Source organism: Lissotriton vulgaris, chromosome 11, assembly GCF_964263255.1.
Source record: "Lissotriton vulgaris chromosome 11, aLisVul1.2, whole genome shotgun sequence".
Taxonomy (NCBI): domain Eukaryota; kingdom Metazoa; phylum Chordata; class Amphibia; order Caudata; family Salamandridae; genus Lissotriton; species Lissotriton vulgaris.
The window spans coordinates 96484215-96506908 of NC_141699.1; the positions used below are offsets into that span (position 1 = coordinate 96484215).

The window sequence follows — 22694 nt, forward strand, 5'->3', positions numbered from 1 at the left end:
GTTTTGCATTTAAAATGGCTGCCAAGGCTATGCGTTGTGCCACCTGACTGCAGGAGGTTAGCAGTCTAGTTGTTAGGTACCAAGCCACCCCTGCATTTGGAGGGAAAGCCTGGCACCCAGGGTGCTCTACTCCTCCCCCTGAGCCAGTTAGAACTAGTTCGCCTGTCTGAGGTGGGTTAGCGGTCTAGTTGTCTGGTACCCAGCAATCCCAGCATTTGGAGGGACCTTCTAGAACAGGGTTCTTCAATCTGGGGGGGCGCAGCGCCATCCCAGGGGGGGGGCGCAGGCTCCACTTCGATCTTCCCTTTGTGCCCGGTTCTTTGTCTGGGTGATTCTCCCAGGAGGGGGCCAATTCACGAGTCGACACCTTCGGCTGCGTGCGAGGCAGGGGTCTCCTCTGCTAAAAACGAAAGCAAACAAACAGACACGCTTTCAGTTTTAGCAGAGGAGACCCCTTGCCTCCCACTGCAGCTGAAGCTGTCAGCTCTGTGAATTAACCCCCTCCTGGGAGAGTTAGCTCTTCCCAGAAGGGAGAAAAGGTTTCGCAGAGGTTTTGAGGCACGGGCAGGGTGGGCTCTGGTCCAGGGCCCCAGCCTTTCAAGGAGGGTGGGAGTGAGGGGGAGTTGGGGGGGGCGGGAGTCCTTCAGTTATTTTGGGAAGGGAGGGAGAGGTAGCAATCCGGGTCGGGACAGTGGGCTCTGGTCTGCGGTCCTCAACTCATGAGGATCTTTGTGTGGGCACCCGGTGTTCAGGGATGTTGGTCTGCAGATTCGAATTTGAATCATAAAAGGTGTGAGGGTGGAGTGGTGGATGTATGGGTGGGGGGTGGATGGATGAGTGAGGGGATGGATGGTGAGTGAAGGGGTGAATGGATGGTGGGAGAGAGGATGGATGCATGAGTGGAGGGATGGATGGGAGTGGATGATGTGTGTTTGGTTGGAAGGGTAGATGGATGGGTGGAGGGGTGGATGGATCAGTGAAATGGTGGATGGATCGATGGGGGGGTGGATGGTGGACGAGTCGGTGGGGGGATGGATGAGAGAGGTGATGGATGGATTGATGTATTGATGGGTGAAGGGATAAATGAATGGATGGATGGATGAGTGAAGGGGTGGATGTGGGGATGGATGGGTGATTGAGGAGGGTGGATGGACGGGGGATGGATGGAGGAGTGAAGGGGTGGATGAGTGGGCAATGGATGGATTCATGAGTGGATGAGTGGATGGATGAGTGGGTGGATGGGTGAAGGGGGGATGGAGGGATGGGTGGCTGGGTGAGGGGGGAATGGAGAGAGAGGGGGAGGATGGATGGATGGATGAGTGATGACATGGATGAATGATTGGCAGAGTGGATGGGCAGGTGTGTGCATGGATGGGTGAGGAGAGGAGCATGGAGATGAATGGGTCAGAGAGTGCATGCATGAGTGGGGGGAGGGTGGAGAGCGGGATGGATGGGTGGATGGATGAGTGGGGGGTTGAGTGGGTGGACGGATGAGTGACTGGGTGGATGGATGAGTGGGTGGGGGATGGGTGGATGGATGAGTGGGTGGGGGATGGCTGGATGGGTGAGAGGGTGGGTGGTTGGGTGGATGAGTGGATGGATGGATGGGTGGAGGAGTGGATTGATGGGTGGAAGAGTGGATGGATGAGTGGAAGAGTGGATGGATGAGTGGAGGAGTGGATGGATGAGTGGGAGGATAGCTTGGGTGAATGGTTGGATGGATGAGTGGGTGGATGGATGGGTGGAAGAGTGGATGGATTGGTGAGGGGATAGATTGGGTGAAGGGATGGATGGATGATGGATGGATGGAGGGATGAAGAGGTGAGATGATGGATGGAGGGATGGAAGGTGGATGGGTTTGCAAGTGGTTGAAGGGGTTTGGATGTGGATGGGGCTCAGATGGAGGGACGGAATGAATGGTGGGGGAGTTGGTGGATGACAAGGTGTACATGATGGATGGGGAGGGTTGTGATGACTTCCTTTGCTTTCTTGGTGCCATGAGAGCTGTGGTTCAGAGTGGAAGGTATTTGAATTGTTTGGCTGCTCCCTTGCCTATGTGTTACTGTTCTGTATTCTATATGTGCTCATGTGTGGGATCTATGCATCATGCGTGTGACATTTTGCGTGACGTCCAGCTGCTACTTGAATGCGGGGCCCCCATGGGCAAGGTCGGGTTCCATGTTTTGGGTTCCGCTTGGTGAAGCACCCATGGTGTGTTCCCTATAGTGGGTTCATCACGGCGGTCCTCCCTTTGGTTCACTTGTGCATGGTGCTTTACATCCTACAATGTATTTGTTGGGGAGTTTGTGAGATTGGGTTCTCAGCACTTGCAGTGTTGAAGACTAGGTACCGTTCAGGACTGGATGTGGAGCACAGCCTGAGGATGGCAGTGGCAGGGATTCACCCACAGATTGAGAGTCTAGGTGTGGCTGGGCACCGGCACACCCGTCACATTCATGTTGGTGGTGTTGTTGTTTATCTGTGTCCTGTGTAAGGCAGGGCATCCTAGTGGGGAGAATTTGCGCACATTTTGTCTTGGAGGATTGTGTTTTGAGCTGTCTGGTACGCCTCTGTCGTTTCGTCACACCCACTCATAGGCCTGCAGTTTGCTAGGCACTCTTGTTGTATTGAGCATTGTTTGCCGGATATGGCCCGTGGTGTGCGCGTGGCAGTCGATCATGTGGTGTGCCGGATTCCCGAGGTTTCTGTCGGGTGGTGGGGGGGCCCAACATCTGGGGGAATTCAGCTGGGGGGGCTCAACCTGGAAAAGTTTGAAGACCTCTGTTCTAGAAGCTTCCAGCCTTTCTGGTATAGGGAGAGCAGTAGAGATGACACGTGCAGGGACAGAGCTGGGACAGGAATGTGAGGGGACCTGCTGTCAGGGGATACCCCCACTTGGGCCTGTGTGCTGGGCCCTGCACCCATCTAGGACCCCCTACTGTCCCCAGGGCTTGTGAAGCCCCACTCAGGAGTTCAGGCTGCTGTGTAGGAGGAGGGCCACGCTGCAGTGGGGATGGTGGAAGCTTACCACCCTGTCTTGATGATGCCCCCACTACTTGCTGACCTGGCCCAGTAGTGCCTACTGCTCTGTCCCCAGGGCCCATGAAGAAGGAGGGCCCCCTAGGTCCCTGAAGCTGCCGGGACCCTGCGCCGCGCAAGCGCGGCGCAAAGAAGCGCCTAGAAGGGAAGGAGCATCTTGGACCCCCCCACCAGGAGGTGAGGAGTGTTACCTTGCTGCTGGGACTGTCCGCCCCCCTTGCGCTGTGTGCCTGGAAGTGCTGGCCTGCAGAAGACTGCTTGTGTCCAAAGAGCGCTGTGACCAAGACTGCCCTGCTGATTGCCTGCCAAGCGCTATAATCTGGGAAGCGCTGGCCTGTTAAAGAACTGAATTGCTGAGTGCCTGCTAAGTGCTGTGATCTAGAAGCGCTGTATGAGGAGCTGGGCTGAGGAGAAGTGCTGTGTGGTGGCTAGCGCTGCGCAGCTGGAAGAGGCTGCTTTTGTGTTCCTAAGCGCTACCGTGCCAGATCCTGCCGCCTCTTAGCCTTGTAAATAGGGCAGGAGCCTACCCCACTTCCGCTCGGGGAGCAGTGTCTGCGTTTGTCTGGTGAGGCCTCAAAGCACATTGTCGGTGCCTGCTTCCCACCCTACTGCCCAGGAAGCCCGGAGCGAGGAGCAGAAGCGTGGAGACATTGCCAAGAGCCCGGTGAGTGTGGGGCTCAAACAGACTGTGTTGGGGGGTGTATCAGGGCATACTGTCTGTGCCCAACCCCCGGTGCCAGCATTCCGTGGTGAACTGCCGCCCCCGGGTTTTTACTTTGCTGCAGCGGAGGCCGCCCTGCCCCTGCTGAGAACTGCTGTTAGGCCCCGTTAGCCCCCGTTAAGCCAAGGAGGCCCTGGCCCACGGGAGGTAGTGACTGAGGGTCCCCCTGAACTGGTCCAGTGCCCAAACTAAGTGCTGGTTGGCTGTCGTATGAGGCAAGGTTGACCCTTGGCTAGTGAGGGTTTTAAGCCAATAGGGGCTCCCTGTTACCGTTTTATGCCTAATGTGCGGGAGAGCCCCCTGTATACCTGCAGAAAGTTACGCCCAGGATATTATAGGCCTGATGTTAAGGTTTTACGCCTATTGGTTGATTTGATGCTAAGGCTCATGCCCCCATGGTGGATGTGAATATGCCTGTCTAGGCCTGATATTAATGTTGTGCCTATGCAAATGCCATTCATGAGGGGTCTTCACGCCTAATGATTTATTTTATGCCTACAGCTTACTTCTAGGTGAGGCCAAGGATTAAGGTCTGAGTTTGCCCTGCAATATTGATCCTATGTTTTATGCATTTGCTAACATCCTTTTCATTTCAGCTGGACACTAATGGACTTCCTTAACCCTTTTTCTTAATTCTCCCATTTTTCCTTGTAAATAATCCCCCTGGTATACTTTGCTCTGGCACCAGTTGGCGCCCCCTTGTGATTACTGCTATTGTTGTGTTTTACCTTTGCGGGTTGGAGATAATACAAAACGTATTATTTTTCCAACCAGAAGCAGTGTTGTGTCTCTTTTGTGGTGTGCCTGGTGTGTCATCTGTGGGTACTGCATGAATGCTTCACACATGTCCTCTGAAGTTTAGCCTGCCCGGTCTGCTCCATGCTACCCCCTGTAGAATTGGTAACCCCATTTCTAACACCCACGCACTCATAACCAACAGACTGGACTCCGGTAATGCCCTCTATGCTGGAATCAACAAATCCCTGCTACACAAGCTCCAGACCATTCAGAACACCGCAGCCAGACTCGCCCACGGCACCTCACAACAAGAGCACGTGACCCAGCACCTGCGAGACCTCCACTGGCTCCCCGTCGAGAAGAGAGTAACCTTCAAGCTACTCACCCACGCCTACAAATCCCTCCACAACATCGGACCCAAATACCTCAACAAAACAATCTCTTTCCATGTACCCAAAAGAAACCTCCACTCCGCCGACCTCGCCCTAGCAGAGACCCTGTGCATCCGCAGAACTACAGCAGGTGGAAGAGTCTTCGCATACGTCATGGCCAAGTCCCAGTCAACATCAGACGCTCCCCTCCCCTGCACACCTTCAGGAAGAGCCGCAAGACCGGGCTTTTTGGCTGACCCGGAGCTGCACCCCCCGCCCCCCAGTGCCTTGAGACCCTCACAGGTGAGTAGCGTACTTTAAAAGCCCCTGATTTATTGATTGATTGATTGGTGATTCCACCACTGACACCCTACACTGAAGGAAACGCCACAGGCAACGTACGAAACGGTCAGGACACCAAGAGAGAGCACACTAGTAGTCCACGATGGAAGAAGCTATAACCTTGGGCCTTGCGACTCTGAACAAACAAACTATCACACAGTATTAGACAGCTGATGTGAGGACAGGGATTAGGCACTTCTGAGACCTGGAGAGCTCCCACCGGAACCGCATAAGGATACAATTGCCATGCCAACCCTACCACAGTGACTACAAAAGTGGCAGCAAGACCACTGGAAGCAAGACCACTTAACGCAGACGTGATCAAGCAACAATCTGAGGAATAGAGTTCACATGCCTACAGCCCAGCAGCTAGCCATGTGTTGCCAATGGTCGACCACGTCACATACAGTACCTTGACTTGGTGCAGACGGCCTGCCCCACACTGAAGCCATTACGCGCCTGAATACTTACACCTAACACCAGCTACCAAAATAGACAGAGTTCAGCGCAGCTGAAAAACCTGGTGCGACCCTCGACCAAATGCATACGTCCCTGGAAGCTAAAATTGACATTCAGGACAGATTTCACACTCTTACGAGCAGATCATCGTAAGTTAGCCGAGAAAGTGCAAACTAAAAAACTCACTCTGACTGAGCTTTGCCCTACCACACGCTCGAACACCACTACACTGCAGAGCATACTGGACAGAGTGAGTATCCTAGAAGACTAGCTGGAGGATGCAAAGGGCCTATCACATCGTAACATAAGAGAGGTGAGTCTGCTGGAAGGCGAAGAGGATCAAGATGCAGTAACCTACCAAGAGAACTGGTTAAAGGAGCGATTACCCAGTTTGTAGTACAGCGTGCACATAGAGTACCAGCTCGCAAACCACCTCCAGGCGCGAACACCAGGCTGCTGCTGATCAAGCTACTGAACTACAGCGACAGAGAGAAACCCGCAAACTATCAGACATAAAAGTACAAAATGCGCACATTATGCTGTTCCTTGACTACATGACCCAGGTACAGAGGCGTAGAAGCTCCTTCCAATCAGTGAAACGGTGCCTGCGTGATCTGGATATGCGTTGCTCCCTGCTTTTCCCAGCTCAGCTCAGAGTGGTGGCAAAGAGCACTACACACTTCTTTGTTTTCCCAGTCGGATGACTGGGACTGGCTGCAAGGTCTAGGATTGATAATCGAGCGCACACCACTAGATACTCAAGCGAGACCGCTCCAGGACAGAGGCAACTGCAGAAAGGCCAAGACTCAACCAATCACACCTAAAGTTGTCCCAGACTTGGAAGAAAAAATACAAGAGCAGCATGAGGCTCTGCAGGTAACAGTGGCTATCAGCGACAGGACGTGCAGCTCTGACCAAGAAACAGAATACACCAAATCAATGAATGAATAGGACTTTGCCCATTCATGGCCCGAGGGACCTGACTCACCGATTCCCCCGGTGGTGATGCCACAAACCTCTGATGACATATTATGAGTAACAACTGAACAGTGACTGATCAGGTGCGGACTTGGACGAGTGTTCCAACCTGGCTAGATGATTCCACTGAAAAGGCGAGGACCAGTTCACATGACTGGGACATAACTAGAGGTGGCACCAAAGAAGGACTACCACACCACAAAAGGTCTGAAGGTGCAATCCACCACAAACTTGTCTATATAAAGCTCTCTCACCACAACACTAGAGGGGCACCTGGGTGCTGATATCATCATACACACAACCCCCAAAAAGCACTGACACATTCAAAACTTATCAAGACACAATGTTGTAGTTTGGGAGGGCCCTTGTTTTGGCTCCACTCTAATGAAGATGCACATGTTGTCATGCTGAACCCCATTTTTCTTTTTACACCCACAACTGGAGGAAACAACGCCTGAACCCCATATAAGCAATCACTCTCACTTGACGCAGTAAGCCACATGTCACTCAGGAACAAGGCACACATTCAAAAACCCACAATATGATGATACAGGTTAACATTATTACTGGGAATGCGATGGGAATACACACGCCAGCAAGACGCTACTCCATATACCGATACCTGCAAGGTAAGGCAGCCAACATAGCACTCCTGCAGGAAACTCATCTAACATAGGCGGTCACAACACCAGAGCAGTTCAAAACGCTGGATGGCCCGATTGCCCCTGATGAGATCCGAGAAGCCATTGCAGCCCTGGCGACGGGTAAAACCCCGGGCCCCGATGGCCTACCTGTAGAATACTATGAAGCCTATGTAGTGTCTCTGACACCACACCTGCATGCCCTCTATTCCACTGCCTTGGAGAGACTAGCTTTCCCCAAGTCATTAAATGAGGCTCACTTAGTCGAGTTTTGTTTAAATTGTCCCGAAGGTTACTACCCACCTCCCTGGTTGTCAGACCGCGGCACAACTCACGCACTCACACAATGTCAATGGGGCATCCACACAGTTGAATCTCACCCAACAACATGGATAGGAACTCAATGTACTACATGCACTGAACCATAATGACAGAGCGTTCAATATGAACAATGGAATCATTATGTGCAAATTGACCATGTAAGAACCGAATATATGTGCAACAAATATTGGATGTAAACTAAGCAAATGGAGAATTGTAATGTGAATGTCAGCTTTCTACATTTTAAAACTAATAAAACAGATTTCTTTTAAAAAGGGGTCATAACTTAAGGAGTAAAGAGATCTGTGAAAAGAGCCAGATGTGTTTGAGGAGCACATGTGAATCGAAAGCACTACACCCTATGAACAAATGCTTACAGGGTAACATTTTCGTTTAATAGCATGTGCTGATGTAGATACACATGCTCTGCATCGACTGTATCGCAGTCCCATCCTAGAAGCAGTGGTTAGCATGTGGATGAAGCAGATGTCTGGAATAAGATCCTTATGGCTGTCTGGCCAACCATTTCCTGATGTCTGGCTAAAACATCTACACTATAGTGCTTTGGAAATGCGTGTGGAATTGACCTTGTGTAGCCACCTCGTGTATGTTGAATAGGGGAAGGCTGCCAAAGAAGGCCATGGTTGCAGCCTTTTTTAAATAGAGTGAGCCCTAGCGGTAACAGGGAGGGTTGTCCAGGAATCTGTGATAGCAGGTCTATATACACTTAACTATTCATTAAACAACCTCTGCCTTAGATATGGGTTGCCCCTTGTGAGGCATTGCAACGACCACGAAAAGTTGGTCTGCCTTGCAAAATTGTTTAGTTCTGTTAATGTAGTACATGAGAGTAAGATTTACATCTAGAGTATAGTCATCTCTTTCCACTAAGGAGTCTGATTGGGAGGCCTGTTATGTACAATATTAAGGTTCCACACTGGCTTTGGCAGAACACTAGGATTAATGACTCGAGGTCTCTCATGAATGCCTTGATTACAGGGATGTGGAAGAGGGAGGAATGCTCCCTGTTTTGCATGCATGCAGCCACAGCCGATAAGTGAGCTAATACTGAAGTGTAGGCTAGGCCCGACTGCTGGACAGGGAGCAGGTAGCTGATGACCCCTTCGACACTAGGTTTAGAGGGTTTATCTTTTATGGCAATGCAGCAGTGAACAATCCTTTCAACTTCACAGCATAACATGCCCATGTGGTTGGTCTAACGGACTCAAACAGGATATACATGCATTCATGGTTGGAGGCCCAAAGTAACCAAGTTGTAAGACTTCCGGTGCCAGATCGCTAGATTGAATTGCTTGAGATATGGTGCCTGACCTGGCCTTGGTTCCTGGTGACAAGGTCCTTCCTGTTTGGAAGCTTTTTTTAGGAGCTGATCAACATTTCTAGTAGGGCTGAATGTCATGGCTGCCTGGCCCAGGTGGAAGAGGGTTTGCTGCATCTTCCCCAAAACCAGTGCAAGAAAAGGGAGAGGCTGAAAAGCATTTGCAAATAGCCCCGACCCGTTGATACATAGTGCATTACCCTTGAACGTCCGTACCGAAGGGTCTTCTTGGACCAAAAGGGAAGGCATGCCTAGCACGAAGTGTTGTCAGGGGAGAGGCAAAGATTCCACTGAATCCATGGAAATTTGGAGTGCCTCTAGAGGTGGTACTAGAAGGGTGTCCTTTCCATCACTATTAGCACATTCTTGGTGACAAAGTCCTAGAGGCAAGGGGTACAAAGCCACGAAGAAGGCCCGATGGTGAGGCGTCGAAGAAGGCCGGTCTCTACTGAATGTCGTTATGATAAAAACTAAACAATCACCAAGTGGAGCTTCATCTGGTGCTCTCGGAGTCAAAAGTTGTACGAATGAGCCCAAAGGAAAGCGATACAAGCGTAGAACACAGAGTCCTGTTCAAACCAGATAGTGGAAACAAAAACAATCTAATATGGAGTCGATATCCATGTGCAATGCCAACTAGCGGAGGAGTCACTACACCTCGTTACTCGAAAGACTTCTTCAAATCAAACTTGCAAATGAGATTTTCCATCACTAGATGGCAGGAGTGTGCAGAACATGTGTATCTACAGCAACACAGCCTAAGAACATTTAATTTTGAACCATAAGTGCTCTTTTTTGCCACAGTGAATTCTTTCTTAGACGCTAATCATTAACAGAGATCAAACAATGTTGTTTTTCCATAAGGCTAAAATGCCAGTTATCTGGTGGGCCAGGCTTTCCTTTCCAAGTTCAACTTCATACCTCCACATCCCTCTCTTCCTTCTCTATCCATCTGTCTGACTCACCTGCATGAGCTCCACGATGGCCACGAGGTCAGCCAAGGAGATCTCGTTCCCAACAATGAAGGGCTTGTCCTGCAGGAACTTCTCCTCAAACTGATCCAGGATGGTGTGCATTTCCTTCAAAGCAGCTTCCATCTTCTCAGGTTCCATTTCTTTACCCAGAATGAATGGTGTCATGCACTGCAGAAAGAACAGAACTTCATTACCGGAATAATTTAATGAGCTGGAGAAGGGGCTCCATTTAGTAGGCTGGTAAAAAGATTGAGTTACTGATTCCCCCTCAATACAACTGATAAGAAAATGCAAAGAATGAGCAGGATGAGACCCATTGCTACAGAAGGAGAGGCATACCCCTGCAGAGGAAGAGTGTGGGCTAGAATCTATCGCTGCTGAGGAAGAGGTAGACACTGTGGCACATCGCGTGTAGGGAGGATGGTGCCGCTACCTACCACCGTAGGGGAAGCAGGGTGCAGGCCTCTGCTGCGGAGAACTGGGAAGAGTACGGGGGTAGGGAGAGTGATGAGAGTTCCATCTCTGTTCAAAGGTGAAGGGGACTGCTCCATTACTGTACAGGAAGGGAGGACACGGCCACAGTTACTGAGGAAGGTGGGGCTGCATGTGAGCAGAGATAAGGAAGAGGAAGCCCTTGGCCCTCCGCTACAGCTACCCATTGCCAAGTGAGGGCAACTAAGATTCATAGAAATTCTGAAAGTAGAACACACTCTTTTGCAAAACAATTTTCGGTAAAATAGTTTTTTTCTACAAATTAAAGTTTGTCAGTGCAAAGTCTCATACGTCCAGAAATTGTAACTATATTTTAGATTTTTTAATACATTTGTTAAATAACATTGCTGGATTTCTGGAGTAGATCCTAATGCACAGTTTGGTGCACAAGGGCTGAGCCATCTTAAAACTCTAATAAATTACAGTCCATCTCAGGTGAGTGAGTAAAGGAGATTAATATTAACTGTTGAGGAAGAGATGTTCTATTCCACTTCTGATAGAGGATAGAAGATTATAAACTGTATCTGCAATCAATGAGCAGCTACAGCCAGCTAATGCAGGGTATGAGAGGCTCAAACCTAACCCAGCTAATGAAGCAAACACCTCTTTGCCTTCAAATATCTCCAAAGGTTTTTTAGGGAAAGCATTTATCAAAACTGAAAGCAAGCTTTGGCCTGGTTAACAATGGCAGTCGAGCCAATGAGTAGCCAGAAACTGAAACAGAAGAATAACATCCTGGTCATAATCTTCCTCCTTCCTGCAGCCCTGAATACATTCTAGCTTTTCTCTAATACAAGGGAGAGTAGGAAAAAGCTCTTGTGAGCCAAATACCCACCCTTTCGGAGGCAACAAATGGACGTTCTTGCCTCAAAATGAAGAAAAAGGAAATTCTATATGCAATTTTTTTAATAAGAGAACTATTGGCACCCCCACCTCGCTACTGAACATGACCTCGAAGGTTTTGCCTAAGAGATTGAACCAGGAATTCGGTGGACACCGCTGCTTCTACCTTCTCCCAGGCACACTGTAGTTGAGGGATTCAGGAGTACAGAGATCACCCTCTAAGCTGTTGGATTCAAAGGAAGTAAACCACTGAACCAATGTGGTTTGCTATGGCCCTTAGCATAAATTACTGAGAGACACCCAAGGCCTTCAAAAGGATGCCAAATAAAGGTTTAGCATTTCCAGGTACTTGCCCTAGAGGCAGGTATGCTCATTTGTTTGCTTGTTTAAATTGATGGGAAATTCTTGGAGATACCTTTCATTAGCACTCTCATCCAAAGGCACAATGGGATTTACTTTCTTTAGACTCATTTGTATGGTGCACAGATCATCCCCGGGGGATCTCTCGGCGCCTGAGAAGAGAAACCATATTTGCAATGAGATCTTTAAAATAGCCAGGTCTTGACATTTTTTTTGAATTGAGATACATTGGGGCAGGTTGGAATTTGTTCAGGGAGCCCGTTCCAATGCCTAGGGGCCAGATGAGAAAACGCGCGGCCACCCATTTTGGTTTTCCTTATTCTCCGTGTGGAGAGCAAACTGCGGTTGCTGGATCTTAGTTGTCGTACGGGTTAATAGAGTTCAAATTTATTAGTCAGGTAGGCAGGGCCAGTCCCATGAAGTCCCATATGTAGCCACTTGCGCCCCTAGAGTATCTCTCTCTGTACCATCACAGCAACTACCAGTTCTTCTCCAGAGGATTCTCAAAACAACCTAGTCCAGGTCTGGGGAGGGATTACGCTCCACAAGTCCATATGCACCAAAAAAGGTATGCTGTAAGTGCGTAAGCGCAATGAAACAAGATTCACAGCATTGCATCCAGCATAGGATTCATAAGGCTGAAGCCTGCTCTCACTCTCCCACCGAGATGTCCATCCTAGAAAACGTGGGCATTAATTGGCCATGGATAACAAGTGTGCGCTTCTACTTCCCAGCGTGCACATCTTTTCATCCCTCTGTAAACACATTGTGGGGCACAATGCTGACTCTGTTTATTGCATCTGCTTTGCTGCCTCCATAAATGCCATGTGGCCACATATCACACACGAAAACTTCAGGTCGTTTTTTAGGACTATATATTTATTTTGTGTTTGATTATTAGAAAGCAAAACATCCGGTTCTAGTAGGCAATGTTGGCTAGATACACAGTAGAAACAGAATGTGCAGCCTGGGGGCTCTGTGTTTCGGCATGCTCTCTATGTGTCAGAGTGCCCCAAGTAGTGATAGGATGGCATGAAAGTGCTGTTTGAACACCCACACCTATGAGGAATGGCCACACTCCATTGAATAAGTGCCCCTGGCCAAGCACTCTTCCATTTGCATATTCTATGAAGTACAGGGGACCCTCCAGCATTTCTACAACAATGAGATACCCACTCCTTGCACAAGAAGAATATAGACATGGACGCAGAGAGATTCCTAAATACCCATGCCTCCAGACCATTGTTGCCACCTTGCTTCATCTCATCAGGACACTATGGGCCAGATGTACAAAGATATAAGTGGTTGCAATGTGCACACACCACTTTTTTGTGAATCTTATAGTATTTTGCAAACTGACCTATGTACTATGTAACTGGTAGATTCACAAAATACTGACTCAAACTCCGTTATCGCACCCCATCTCCGAGACGTCATCAACTGCTCCTTCAACTCCGCCACATTCCCAGAAAGCTGGAAACACGCAGAACTCAGCGCCCTTCTGAAGAAACCTACAGCTGACCCCTCCGAACTCAAAAACTACCGCCCCATCTCGCTCCTCCCATTTCCTGCCAAAGTCATTGAGAAAGCCGTCAACAATCAACTCGCCGCCTTCCTCGAAACCAACAAATCACTCGACTCCTCACAGTCTGGCTTCCGAGCCAAACACAGCACCGAAACCGCCCTCATCGCAGCAACAGATGACATTCGAACACTTCTGGACAACGGAGACACAGTCGCCCTCATCCTCCTTGACCTCTCTGCAGCCTTCGACACAGTCTGCCATAGCACCCTGATACAGCGCCTTAGAAACATCGGAATTCAAGGAAAAGAGAGTCCGCCTCCCCCCTTTCAAGTCAAAGGTCTCCGAAGTCATCTGCGGCGTCCCGCAAGGATCATCACTCAGCCCCACCCTCTTCAACGTCTACATGAGCCCCCTCGAAACCATCGCACGGAAACACAACCTCAACATCATCTCCTACGCTGATGACACTCAGCTGATCCTCTCACTCACCAAAGACCCCACCACCGCCAAAACCAACCTACATGAAGGGATGAAAGAAGTAGCCGAGTGGATGAAGCACAGCCGTCTGAAACTGAACTCGGACAAAACGGAAGTCCTCATCCTAGGTACTTCCCCTTCCGCATGGGACGACTCTTGGTGGCCAACGGCCCTAGGAACAGCCCCCATACCGACGGACCACGCACGGAACCTGGGCTTCATCCTGGACTCCTCACTCTCGATGACCAGACAAGTCAACGCCGTCTCATCATCATGCTTCAATATCCTACGCATGCTCAAAAAAACATTTAGCTGGATCCCCACCGAAACAAGAAAAACGGTCACCCACGCTCTGATTGCTAGCCGTCTAGACTACGGAAACACCCTTTACGCCGGTACCACCGCAAAACTGCAGAAAAAACTCCAACGCATCCAAAATGCTTCAGCCAGACTCATACTAGACATCCCTCGCAAAGACCACATCTCCGGTCACCTGAAAGACCTGCACTGGCTCCCCGTCAACAAAAGGATAACTTTCCGTCTCCTCACCCACGCACACAAAGCCCTCTACGAACTCGGACCGGATTGCCTCAACACCCCCACCCGCCAGCTGCGTTCGTCCAACCAAGCCCTCGCCGCCGTCCCGCGCATCCACAAAGCCACCATGGGAGGGAAGATCCTTCTGCTACTTAGCAGCCAAAACCTGGAATTCCCTCCCCACCCACCTCCGCCTCACTCAAAACCACCTAGCCTTCAGAAAACAGCTTAAAACCTGGATATTCGATAAGTAAACCTCCCACCCCCTCCTCAAGCGCCTTGAGACCCTCTGGGTATGTAGTGCGCTATATAAATTGTGACTTGACTTGACTTGACTTGACAATGGGTCACAATTCGAACTACGTCATGAATAATAATGAGGAAGGTCGCAAAATGCGGCCCACTACAATTTGATGCCATCACAGAGATGGTGGCCTGCTGAGGACAGCAGACAGGTCATGAGTGATGTAATATGTGACATCATCAGCTGTGCATTGCAGACGCGCAAGTTATAGTGAGTCCAACTAACTATAACGTGGGAATTTCAATGGTTTTATGTCAGTAAAATTTCCAGGTAACTATAACTGGTGTGAAACCTATTGTTTTTTCAGTGAATGAATATATATACATATATATGTATGTATGTATGTATGTATGTATGTATGTATGTATGTATGTATGTATGTATGTATGTATATATATATATATATGTGTGTGTGTTCATCGCCAAAAGCTCTTGTGCTTTAGAAGTTCACACACGATATCCCAGCTATCCAGCTTGTTTGCCTTTTACATCCTGCATGCCCATTTTCCAAACATTTCTTCTGATTCCCGACGCGTTTCAAGGCAACTCTGCCTCTTCCTCAGGGGACAAACACAAGAGCATACAGGAAGCTCACCTTTGATTTCCATCTTTTATTTCATTGGAAACACCACCTTTAGTAGGAAGGGAGAGACGGGGCAGCCAACCTACTAAAGGGATATAAATTAAACAAATTATCACCCAGGGACTACGTTTACCATCATGCTCGAAGGTGAGCTTCCTGTGTGCTCTTTTGTTTGTCCCCTGAGGTAGAGGCGGAGTTGCCTTGAAACGCGTCCGGAAACAGAAGAAATGTTTGGAGAATGGGCATGCAGGATGTAAAAGGCAAACAAGAGGGATAACTGGGATATCGTGTGTGAACTTCTAAAGCACAAGAGCTTTTGGTGATGAGCATATATATATATATATGTATGTGCATATGTGTGCGCGTAGAAAGGTAGAGAGAGGTAGAGAGTAGTAGAGAGAGAGTGGAGAGTGAGTAGTAGAAAGTGAGTAGTAGGGAGTGAGTAGTAGAGAGTGAGTAGTAGAGAGTGAGTAGTAGAGAGTGAGTAGTAGAGAGTGAGTAGTAGAGAGTAGAGAGAGAGTAGTAGAGAGTAGAGAGAGAGTAGTAGAGTGAGTAGCAGAGAGGGAGTAGCATAGAGGGAGTAGCATAGAGGGAGTAGTAGATAGAAAGTAGTAGATAGTAGCAGACTGAGTATTAGAGAGTAGTAGAGAGTGATTAGTAGAGAGTGAGTAGAGAGAGAGTAGTAGAGAGTGAGTAGTAGAGAGAGAGAGTAGTAGAGAGGAGTAGAGTGAGTAGTAGTGAGTATTAGAGAGAGAGTAGTAGTGAGTAGTAGAGAGTGAGTAGTAGAGTGAGTAGTAGAGTAGTAGAGAGAGAGTAGTAGAGAATGAGTAGTAGAGAGTAGTAGAGTGAGTAGTAGAGAGAGAGTAGTAGAGAGGAGTAAGGTAAGTAGTGGTGAGAGAGTAGTAGTGAGTAGTAGTGAGTAGTAGAGATTGAGTAGTAGAGAGTGAGTAATAGAGAGTGAGTAGTACAGAATGAGTAGTAGAGAGTAGTAGAGTGAGTAGTAGAGAGTAAGTAGAAGAGAGTAAGTAGCAGAGAGTAAGTAGCAGAGAGTGAGTAGTAGAGTAGGAGAGTGAGTAGTAGAGAGTGAGTAGTAGAGAGTGAGTAGTAGAGAGTAGTAGAGAGAGTGAGTAGAAAGAGTAGTAGAGTAGTAGAGAGTGTGTAGTAGAGAGAGTAGTAGAGAGGAGTAGAGAGTGAGTAGTAGAGAGTGAGTAGTGGAGTAGTACAGAGTGAGCAGTAGAGAGTAGTACAGTGAGTAGTAGAGAGTAGTACAGTGAGTAGTAGAGAGTAGTAAAGAGAGTAGTAGAGAGTAGTAAAGAGAGTAGTAGAGAGTATTAGAGAGTGAGTAGTGAGTGAGTAATTGAGAGTGAGTAGTAGAGTGAGTAGAGAGTGAGTAGTAGAGAGTGAGTAGTAGAGAGTAGTGAGTAGTACCGAGTAGTAGACAGTGAGTAGTAGAGTAGTAGAGAGTGAGTAGTACAGAGTAGTAGAGAGTAGTAGAGAGTAATAAAGAGTAGTAGAGAGTGAGTAGTAGAGAGAGTAGTAGATAGAGAGTAGTGGATGTGTGATGAAGTAATGGATAGGCGTTGAAGGAGTGGATGTGTGACAAAGAAGTGGATGTGTGATGAAGGAGAGGATGTGTGATGAAGGAGTGAATGTGAGACGAAGAAGTGGGTGTGCGATGAAGGAGTGGATGTGATGTGTGATGAAGGAGTGGATGTGATGTGTGATGAAGGAGTGGATGTGTGATAAAGCAATGGATAGGTGATGAAGGAGTGGATGTGTGATGAAGTAATGAATATGTGATGAAGGAGTGGATGTGTGATCAAGTAGAGCAAATGAGTGGAAGGGTGGCCTTGAGGAATGGAGGAGTAGGTGAAGAATTGCCCAGTGATTGAAAGAATGGAGGAGTGAGTGAAGAAATGGATGAGTGGACTTGAAGGATGGAATGGTGAAGTCACGTAACAGGTGGGTGAGTGAAGCAATGTATAAGAGGGTTCACTCCCTGACATTAGTGGGCCACAAATCTACATTTAGCTGCAGGTTGGAGAGTTCCAAACCAGGTGCCAAGTGCACTCCGAGGGTTTTTGGCGGCATGATTATCGCCAAGTGAACCCAGACCAAATATTGCATAATCTGTCCATCATCTTGTGTGTTTTGTGGCTTGGTGAGCAAAATAACCATGGCTTAAACCCTGATTTGTGACTGGGGGTGAATGCTTTGCCATTTGGCAACATTCCGTCCATCATCTTGTGTGTTTTGCTGTTCAAACTATGTGGGAAGGGTATGCCCAGACGTGGGTCCCGTGCTCACTACGCCACTAGAGTCAAGCTATCCTGGCTGATGAAGGCTGATAGCCAGAAACCGGTCCTAGGATGCTTGATACCGGTCCAGAAAGACATGGCTTGGCAGTTCGGGCTGGACTGTTCCCATGAGGCACAGGGTCAAGACTGATTTGCATATGGCCATGTCTGAACTGGGGTGACTTGGTGAGCAAAATAAAGAGTGCGTTGCTGGGAGGCAACTTGCTGCAGGAAACTGAGCTGAAGCGTCGTTGGGTTAGTCACAAGCTGCTTAAAACACTTCCTGTTTTTTGGAGAGCTTGAAAGACCTCTGTACTGAGCTGTTGGAATACAACATCTATTGGAAATTATCCCAAGAAATGTACCCTCCTTCCCCCTGAACCATCTTTTCGCTACTAGACATCCTCCCAGCACTGGGCCCGAGTATACAAACAGCCTATTGTTCCCCGGAGAGCACGGTACCTACCAGAACCTTGTTTGAGCCGGTGTTTGGAAGTGGGGGCCCCACCGGCACTTATTTTTCTTCAGCAGACTTTGGCCCAGAGTAAGAGACAGAAAAACACAAAAGGGGGAAAGGAATAGAAAAACAGTGACAAAGAATGAAAGCAGGGATAAAAAAAGAACCTGTAAACGTGAACTAAAGGGGCAGGAAGTGTTCGGTGATTGATGAAAGAGACAGGAGGTGAAATCACGATTATGTAGCCTTGGTATTTGCACCCCCGCATTCAACAGTGCATGCTGCAGGTTTCTGAACAAATGTTTTTGGCCCGGCTCTCATTCATTTAAAAATGAAGCACTGGTGTCTCCTGAACCTTTCCTCTATTATTCGCCTCTCTCTGGATCATTACAGACACAGTTCCATAGCCTGGACCTTTGTGTGATCGCCGTTTGCATTCTGGATGTTGTTGTCTTATTGTGCTTCCACTGAACTAGTTAACAAACACACCAGACAGCAAGGATTTGTAGGAGAAACGTTCAGGACAGAGACCGTATAAGCAATGACCGGGAGTCAGGTGGTTACCCCAGGCATCTCCAAGGCCCCCGAAAAAGGATATCATAACACCACTGCTACTTACCTTGTACCAGAAGACCTTGGAGCCATGCGGCCGTACAGATGTGTGCTGCCAGGACAGATACTCGTCCACACGAGCCCGTTTCTCCAGGTCAGCGGGGTACCAGTGGTCTGGTGTGTCGAACTTGCGAACCAGATAGAGGAGAATTGCAATGCTGCAAGGAGACGACACAAGGGAGTTAAGGCCACAATGAACAAGCTCTTGTGATTATACTATAATAGTGCAAAGCAATGTGAAGACAGTGTGTGCAAACTAATACCTATGTTAGGATAGGTAAACATTGATTTGTACTATTTAACTGGCCACGCCAACAGCATTCATCCACAACTCACAGGGTCTGATGGCTTAGTGGACTAATGAGTCCACTGTAGGGGCCTGTGTTTGACCTCATGGTCACAGGTTCAAATACCGTGGGTCCACTCAGACTCTCATTCGTCTTAGGTCGATAAAATGAGTACCATTGTGTTGCGTAACAATAAACATGTTATCCAGCGCCAAGATACCCTTGGGTGAATGTGTGCTCTACAAATACACGTTAAGTGGTCACATTCTTGTAACACAGGAATATACCAATGCCCTCAACGTGCAGTGCATCTTCACAAGCGAAACCATACTCCAGTCTGTGAATGAAAACTCAAAACCATTTTAAAAGATGCCCCAGGGCTACCAAAAGTCCTACGAGGTGATACCAATGGAAGACTTAGCTCTGTGCAGATGACCATAACAGAAGACTAAACTGATTGGAACTGCCGAATTAGGTTTTGAACTAATGTAATTTTGTTAGTGGAGGTTAGGCTTGGAGGCTAATGTGTTTAGGGGTTTAGACTTTGGGAAGTTGTGTTGGCCTTAGGTTTCTGGGTGATCAGATTCAAGCTTGGGAGTAAGTGCTCAGCTTCATGGTTTTAGGGCTCAGTTAAGATTTTAATTATAGACTTGAAGGATTCGATTTACCCCTGGAATCTTAGGCTGTGGACCTGGGCGTGGGTACGTTTGGGAAGTGTAGATATGCTTTGGCTACAGAGTCTGTCGTTAGCCTAAGGACTGGGGGTGAATTTAGGGGATGAGGTTAGAATTTGTATGTTTGTTAGGATTAGAATTACAATTTTTTGTAAAGTCGAGGGGCTTAGTTAGGCTTAGGCTTGGAGTTTGGTTTAACATTAATGTTTTAGGGTTGTGTTAATCCTAGCTGTTGGTTTGCCTTTTGTGTTTATGCTTAGGTGTGGTAGAAAGGGGTGGATCACCAATGAGTCTTGGCAGCTTGGTTCCATGGTTGGGTTAGGCTTAGGCTCAAGTATTAGTGGTTGGGCTGCCCTTAAGCCAGCTTTATTTGCAGCAAGGAAAAACGCCCAAATAAACACAGCTATATTTATACGCACACATAATGCAGCCCAATAGAAAGAAATCCAAGTCAGCTTCTATTGTATATTAGTAATGCTATTACTCTCAGTGATAGGTGTAATTTATACCAAGTACTTTCTGATATATACATACATATTTGTAAAAACATATCCCACAATACCTGGATCTATTTTCATAGACCATGAGAGGCTCAAAGGCAGTGGAAACCCAGATGCTGTTTTATAACAACCAGTGTCTTAAGGCAGATGCGACACCTAGGACCCTTACCTCTCTCCAAAGGTGAAATCTCCATCCTTCAGAGATGGGACTTTGTGCAGCAGATTCACTTTCTTGAACTCTGGGCTGTGGTGATCTCCTAGAAGACAAACCATGTATGTGTGACACAAGAGCTGTGCATTCAGGAGAAAGAAAATTGAGCTCACACTTCACCTGGGGAACCTGCAGCACTACCATACACACCCGGTATATGTGAAGGTGCTGGGACTTTTCCTTCCACTCTAGCCATCTATTGAACCATGCTATTTCCCGGTGGTGCACCGTTTGGGGCTGCTTGATAAAGAGTTGCATTATTTACATAGGTCAGGGTCTGTTCAGGAGTTTGCATGTTCAGCTTAACATACGTGTTGGTGTCGCTTGACAGGGTGGAGGTGCAAACCGCAGCCCGGTGACGACTAAATTAACCACCCCCTTTTTAAAGGGAATTGTAAGCTGTTGACTCCCTAATAAGAGCCGTCCTCCTCCGACAGCTGCCCTGCACGTTCATGCACGAGAAGCCTACGCCTCGAGCACGTCACATCATGCCTGTCTCTATTCATTGTGGCTCGGAGGTGGGCAGCATCTATGAAAAGCCCTGTGTGGCTTGGAGCACTGATCCGAAGTACTCCAAAATGCCTCAAATAAGATAAGCATATCTGGGGCTTCCGAATGGGGAGAAGCAAAGGCAATATCCCATTAAGATACAGCCTCTCAAGAAGTACTCCTCCTCTGGCTCTCTCTTGCCACGCGCTAAAGTAATGGAACTCTTCACCCGCACCCACTGAGACCACCCAACTCCTGCACCCATCTAAGTGCTTCATGAAAAGTTACAGTTATGAAGTGAAGTCCAGGACACAACACTGGTTCAGGGCTTATTAGAACAGGACATGCACCATCTCACATCCTGTCAGCTGAGCGGCTGTCAGAGTCTGCAGTGGAATCTTGAGGATGACAGTTTGGAACAGGGAACATTCCAAGAGAGGGGAAGGGAGGGTGGAGAGGAAGGGAAATACCATCAGGTGATTACAGCAGTTACCTTCTCTAAGAACATCTCAGGCGCCATTTTAATAACTCCTGATCATCCAAAGTAACTTGAGAATCGCCACTGATTCTGTTTCAAAAACAATATTTGATTTAGCAGATCACTATAGATTTTCTGCTCATTTTGAAAAAACTCCAGATCTAGTAATTCAATTTAGTGGTGCAAGGACTAACTTTAAAATATGCTACTGGCTTGAACTAATGTTTGAAAAATCCCCCCCCCCCCCCCCCCCCCCCCGTAGCTCTGCTATACAGACCTGTCCTAATAATTCTGTATAGTTCTTAAACACAATTTCTTCATCAGGAATGGCTGTGAATTTTGCGAGGCGGTCTTGGCGTTCCGTGGTGATTGTTTGCACCAATACAATACTTTTTTTAAAAGAGAAGTCACAACATGTAAACAGAGGATTGTGAGGATTTCCCATAGGGTTTTTTGTGTTGTGTGTCTCCATAAGTGTTAACCTCCAGTCACCCTCAAAGCCTTGTGGTCAGACTTTCTCAATCCGCTGCGCACACCTGTAGCCCAGCTCACCTTGCAGACTCCTCCAAGGTGGTTGGTCAATGCTTCCGCCTCCAGGTGACTAGAGGTGCTGAGCGCGTTCTTAATATTTTTACTGCTTTACTGCACTAGGGCATTTCACAGCCACTCTGCAATTGCACATTTGAATAATTTTATATTAAAACGTTGTTCTGAAATGTGCAAGACTAATGGCCTTGGTCTGAGTTTAGTTCACAGATAGGTACTGCTCTCAAACAAGACATCATTTGTCGGTCATATCCTGGCTGCAGCCCAAACTACTGACCACTTGTCACATCGCTAGAGCCCGAAAGACTTCTATGCAGCCACGCACAAATGCCTAAATATACCGTGACCAAGAGGCTGGTAAAGTTCAACTTTTATCACAAAATTCAATGATAGAGCTGGTGTTCCTGGGTAAAGCTACAGAATAAGAGAAGCACAAATTCTCAGAGTGTGGAGAGTGCCTGTGCTGGGGTAATGAGAGTGGACAGTCAATAGGACTGTTTATGTTGCCCTCCCACATCCCTAGAGGACGTCATGCTTTATCAAAGGGCGGTGCTCCCCGTTGGTCCGGCACTGCAATGACCAACGGGTCCCCCGAAGGGTCACTTTAGTAGAGATCTTTGAGGCTGCCGTTTGCACTCATCTATACGGCAGCCTCGAAAAAGTTCTCCGCTAAAGCCTCACTCATTGGCGTGTAAACAACACAAGCGGTGATTACATACCAGTCTCTCTCTTCCGACAGGCCGGTCAGGCAGGCTTCCTGACAGCGGATGCCAGTCGATCTTTTTTAGCGTCATAAGGTATTGAGATGGTTTTTTAACCCAGCTGCAGCTCATTATTAACTTGAGTGGTGCGCGCCCACACATTAATGATTTAATTAACGTTTCAGGCACCTTTATAAACCGTGCTCCCTGCTTCATTCAGTTACAAGCGGGGAAGCAACGAGAACAGTTCCTAGGAGCATCGCGAGGGACGCACCTTGAGGCAGTAAGAGGTTTTATGAATACTTGATAAGGAAGCCTGGAGCTTGCCTCTTAGCCTGTATGAAAGATTGGCTGCGATGAAGTCTTAACAAAGCGCATCTATGTTTTAATCTCTCCCA

General features: G+C 47.9%; 1 protein-coding gene across 1 annotated transcript in view; it reads right to left on the reverse strand.

Annotated features, from left to right (window-relative positions):
- The window catches only part of LOC147679032 (glutathione S-transferase theta-1-like), a 108688-nt gene that overhangs the window by 61315 nt on the left and 24679 nt on the right, over positions 1-22694 (reverse strand). Inside the window, exons 2-4 of the mRNA XM_086942765.1 lie at positions 20041-20128; positions 18418-18568; positions 9915-10091 (exon numbers count right to left, since the gene is read on the reverse strand). Coding sequence (XP_086798891.1) covers positions 9915-10091; positions 18418-18568; positions 20041-20128 — 416 coding nt within the window. The remainder of the gene's footprint in view (positions 1-9914; positions 10092-18417; positions 18569-20040; positions 20129-22694) is intronic.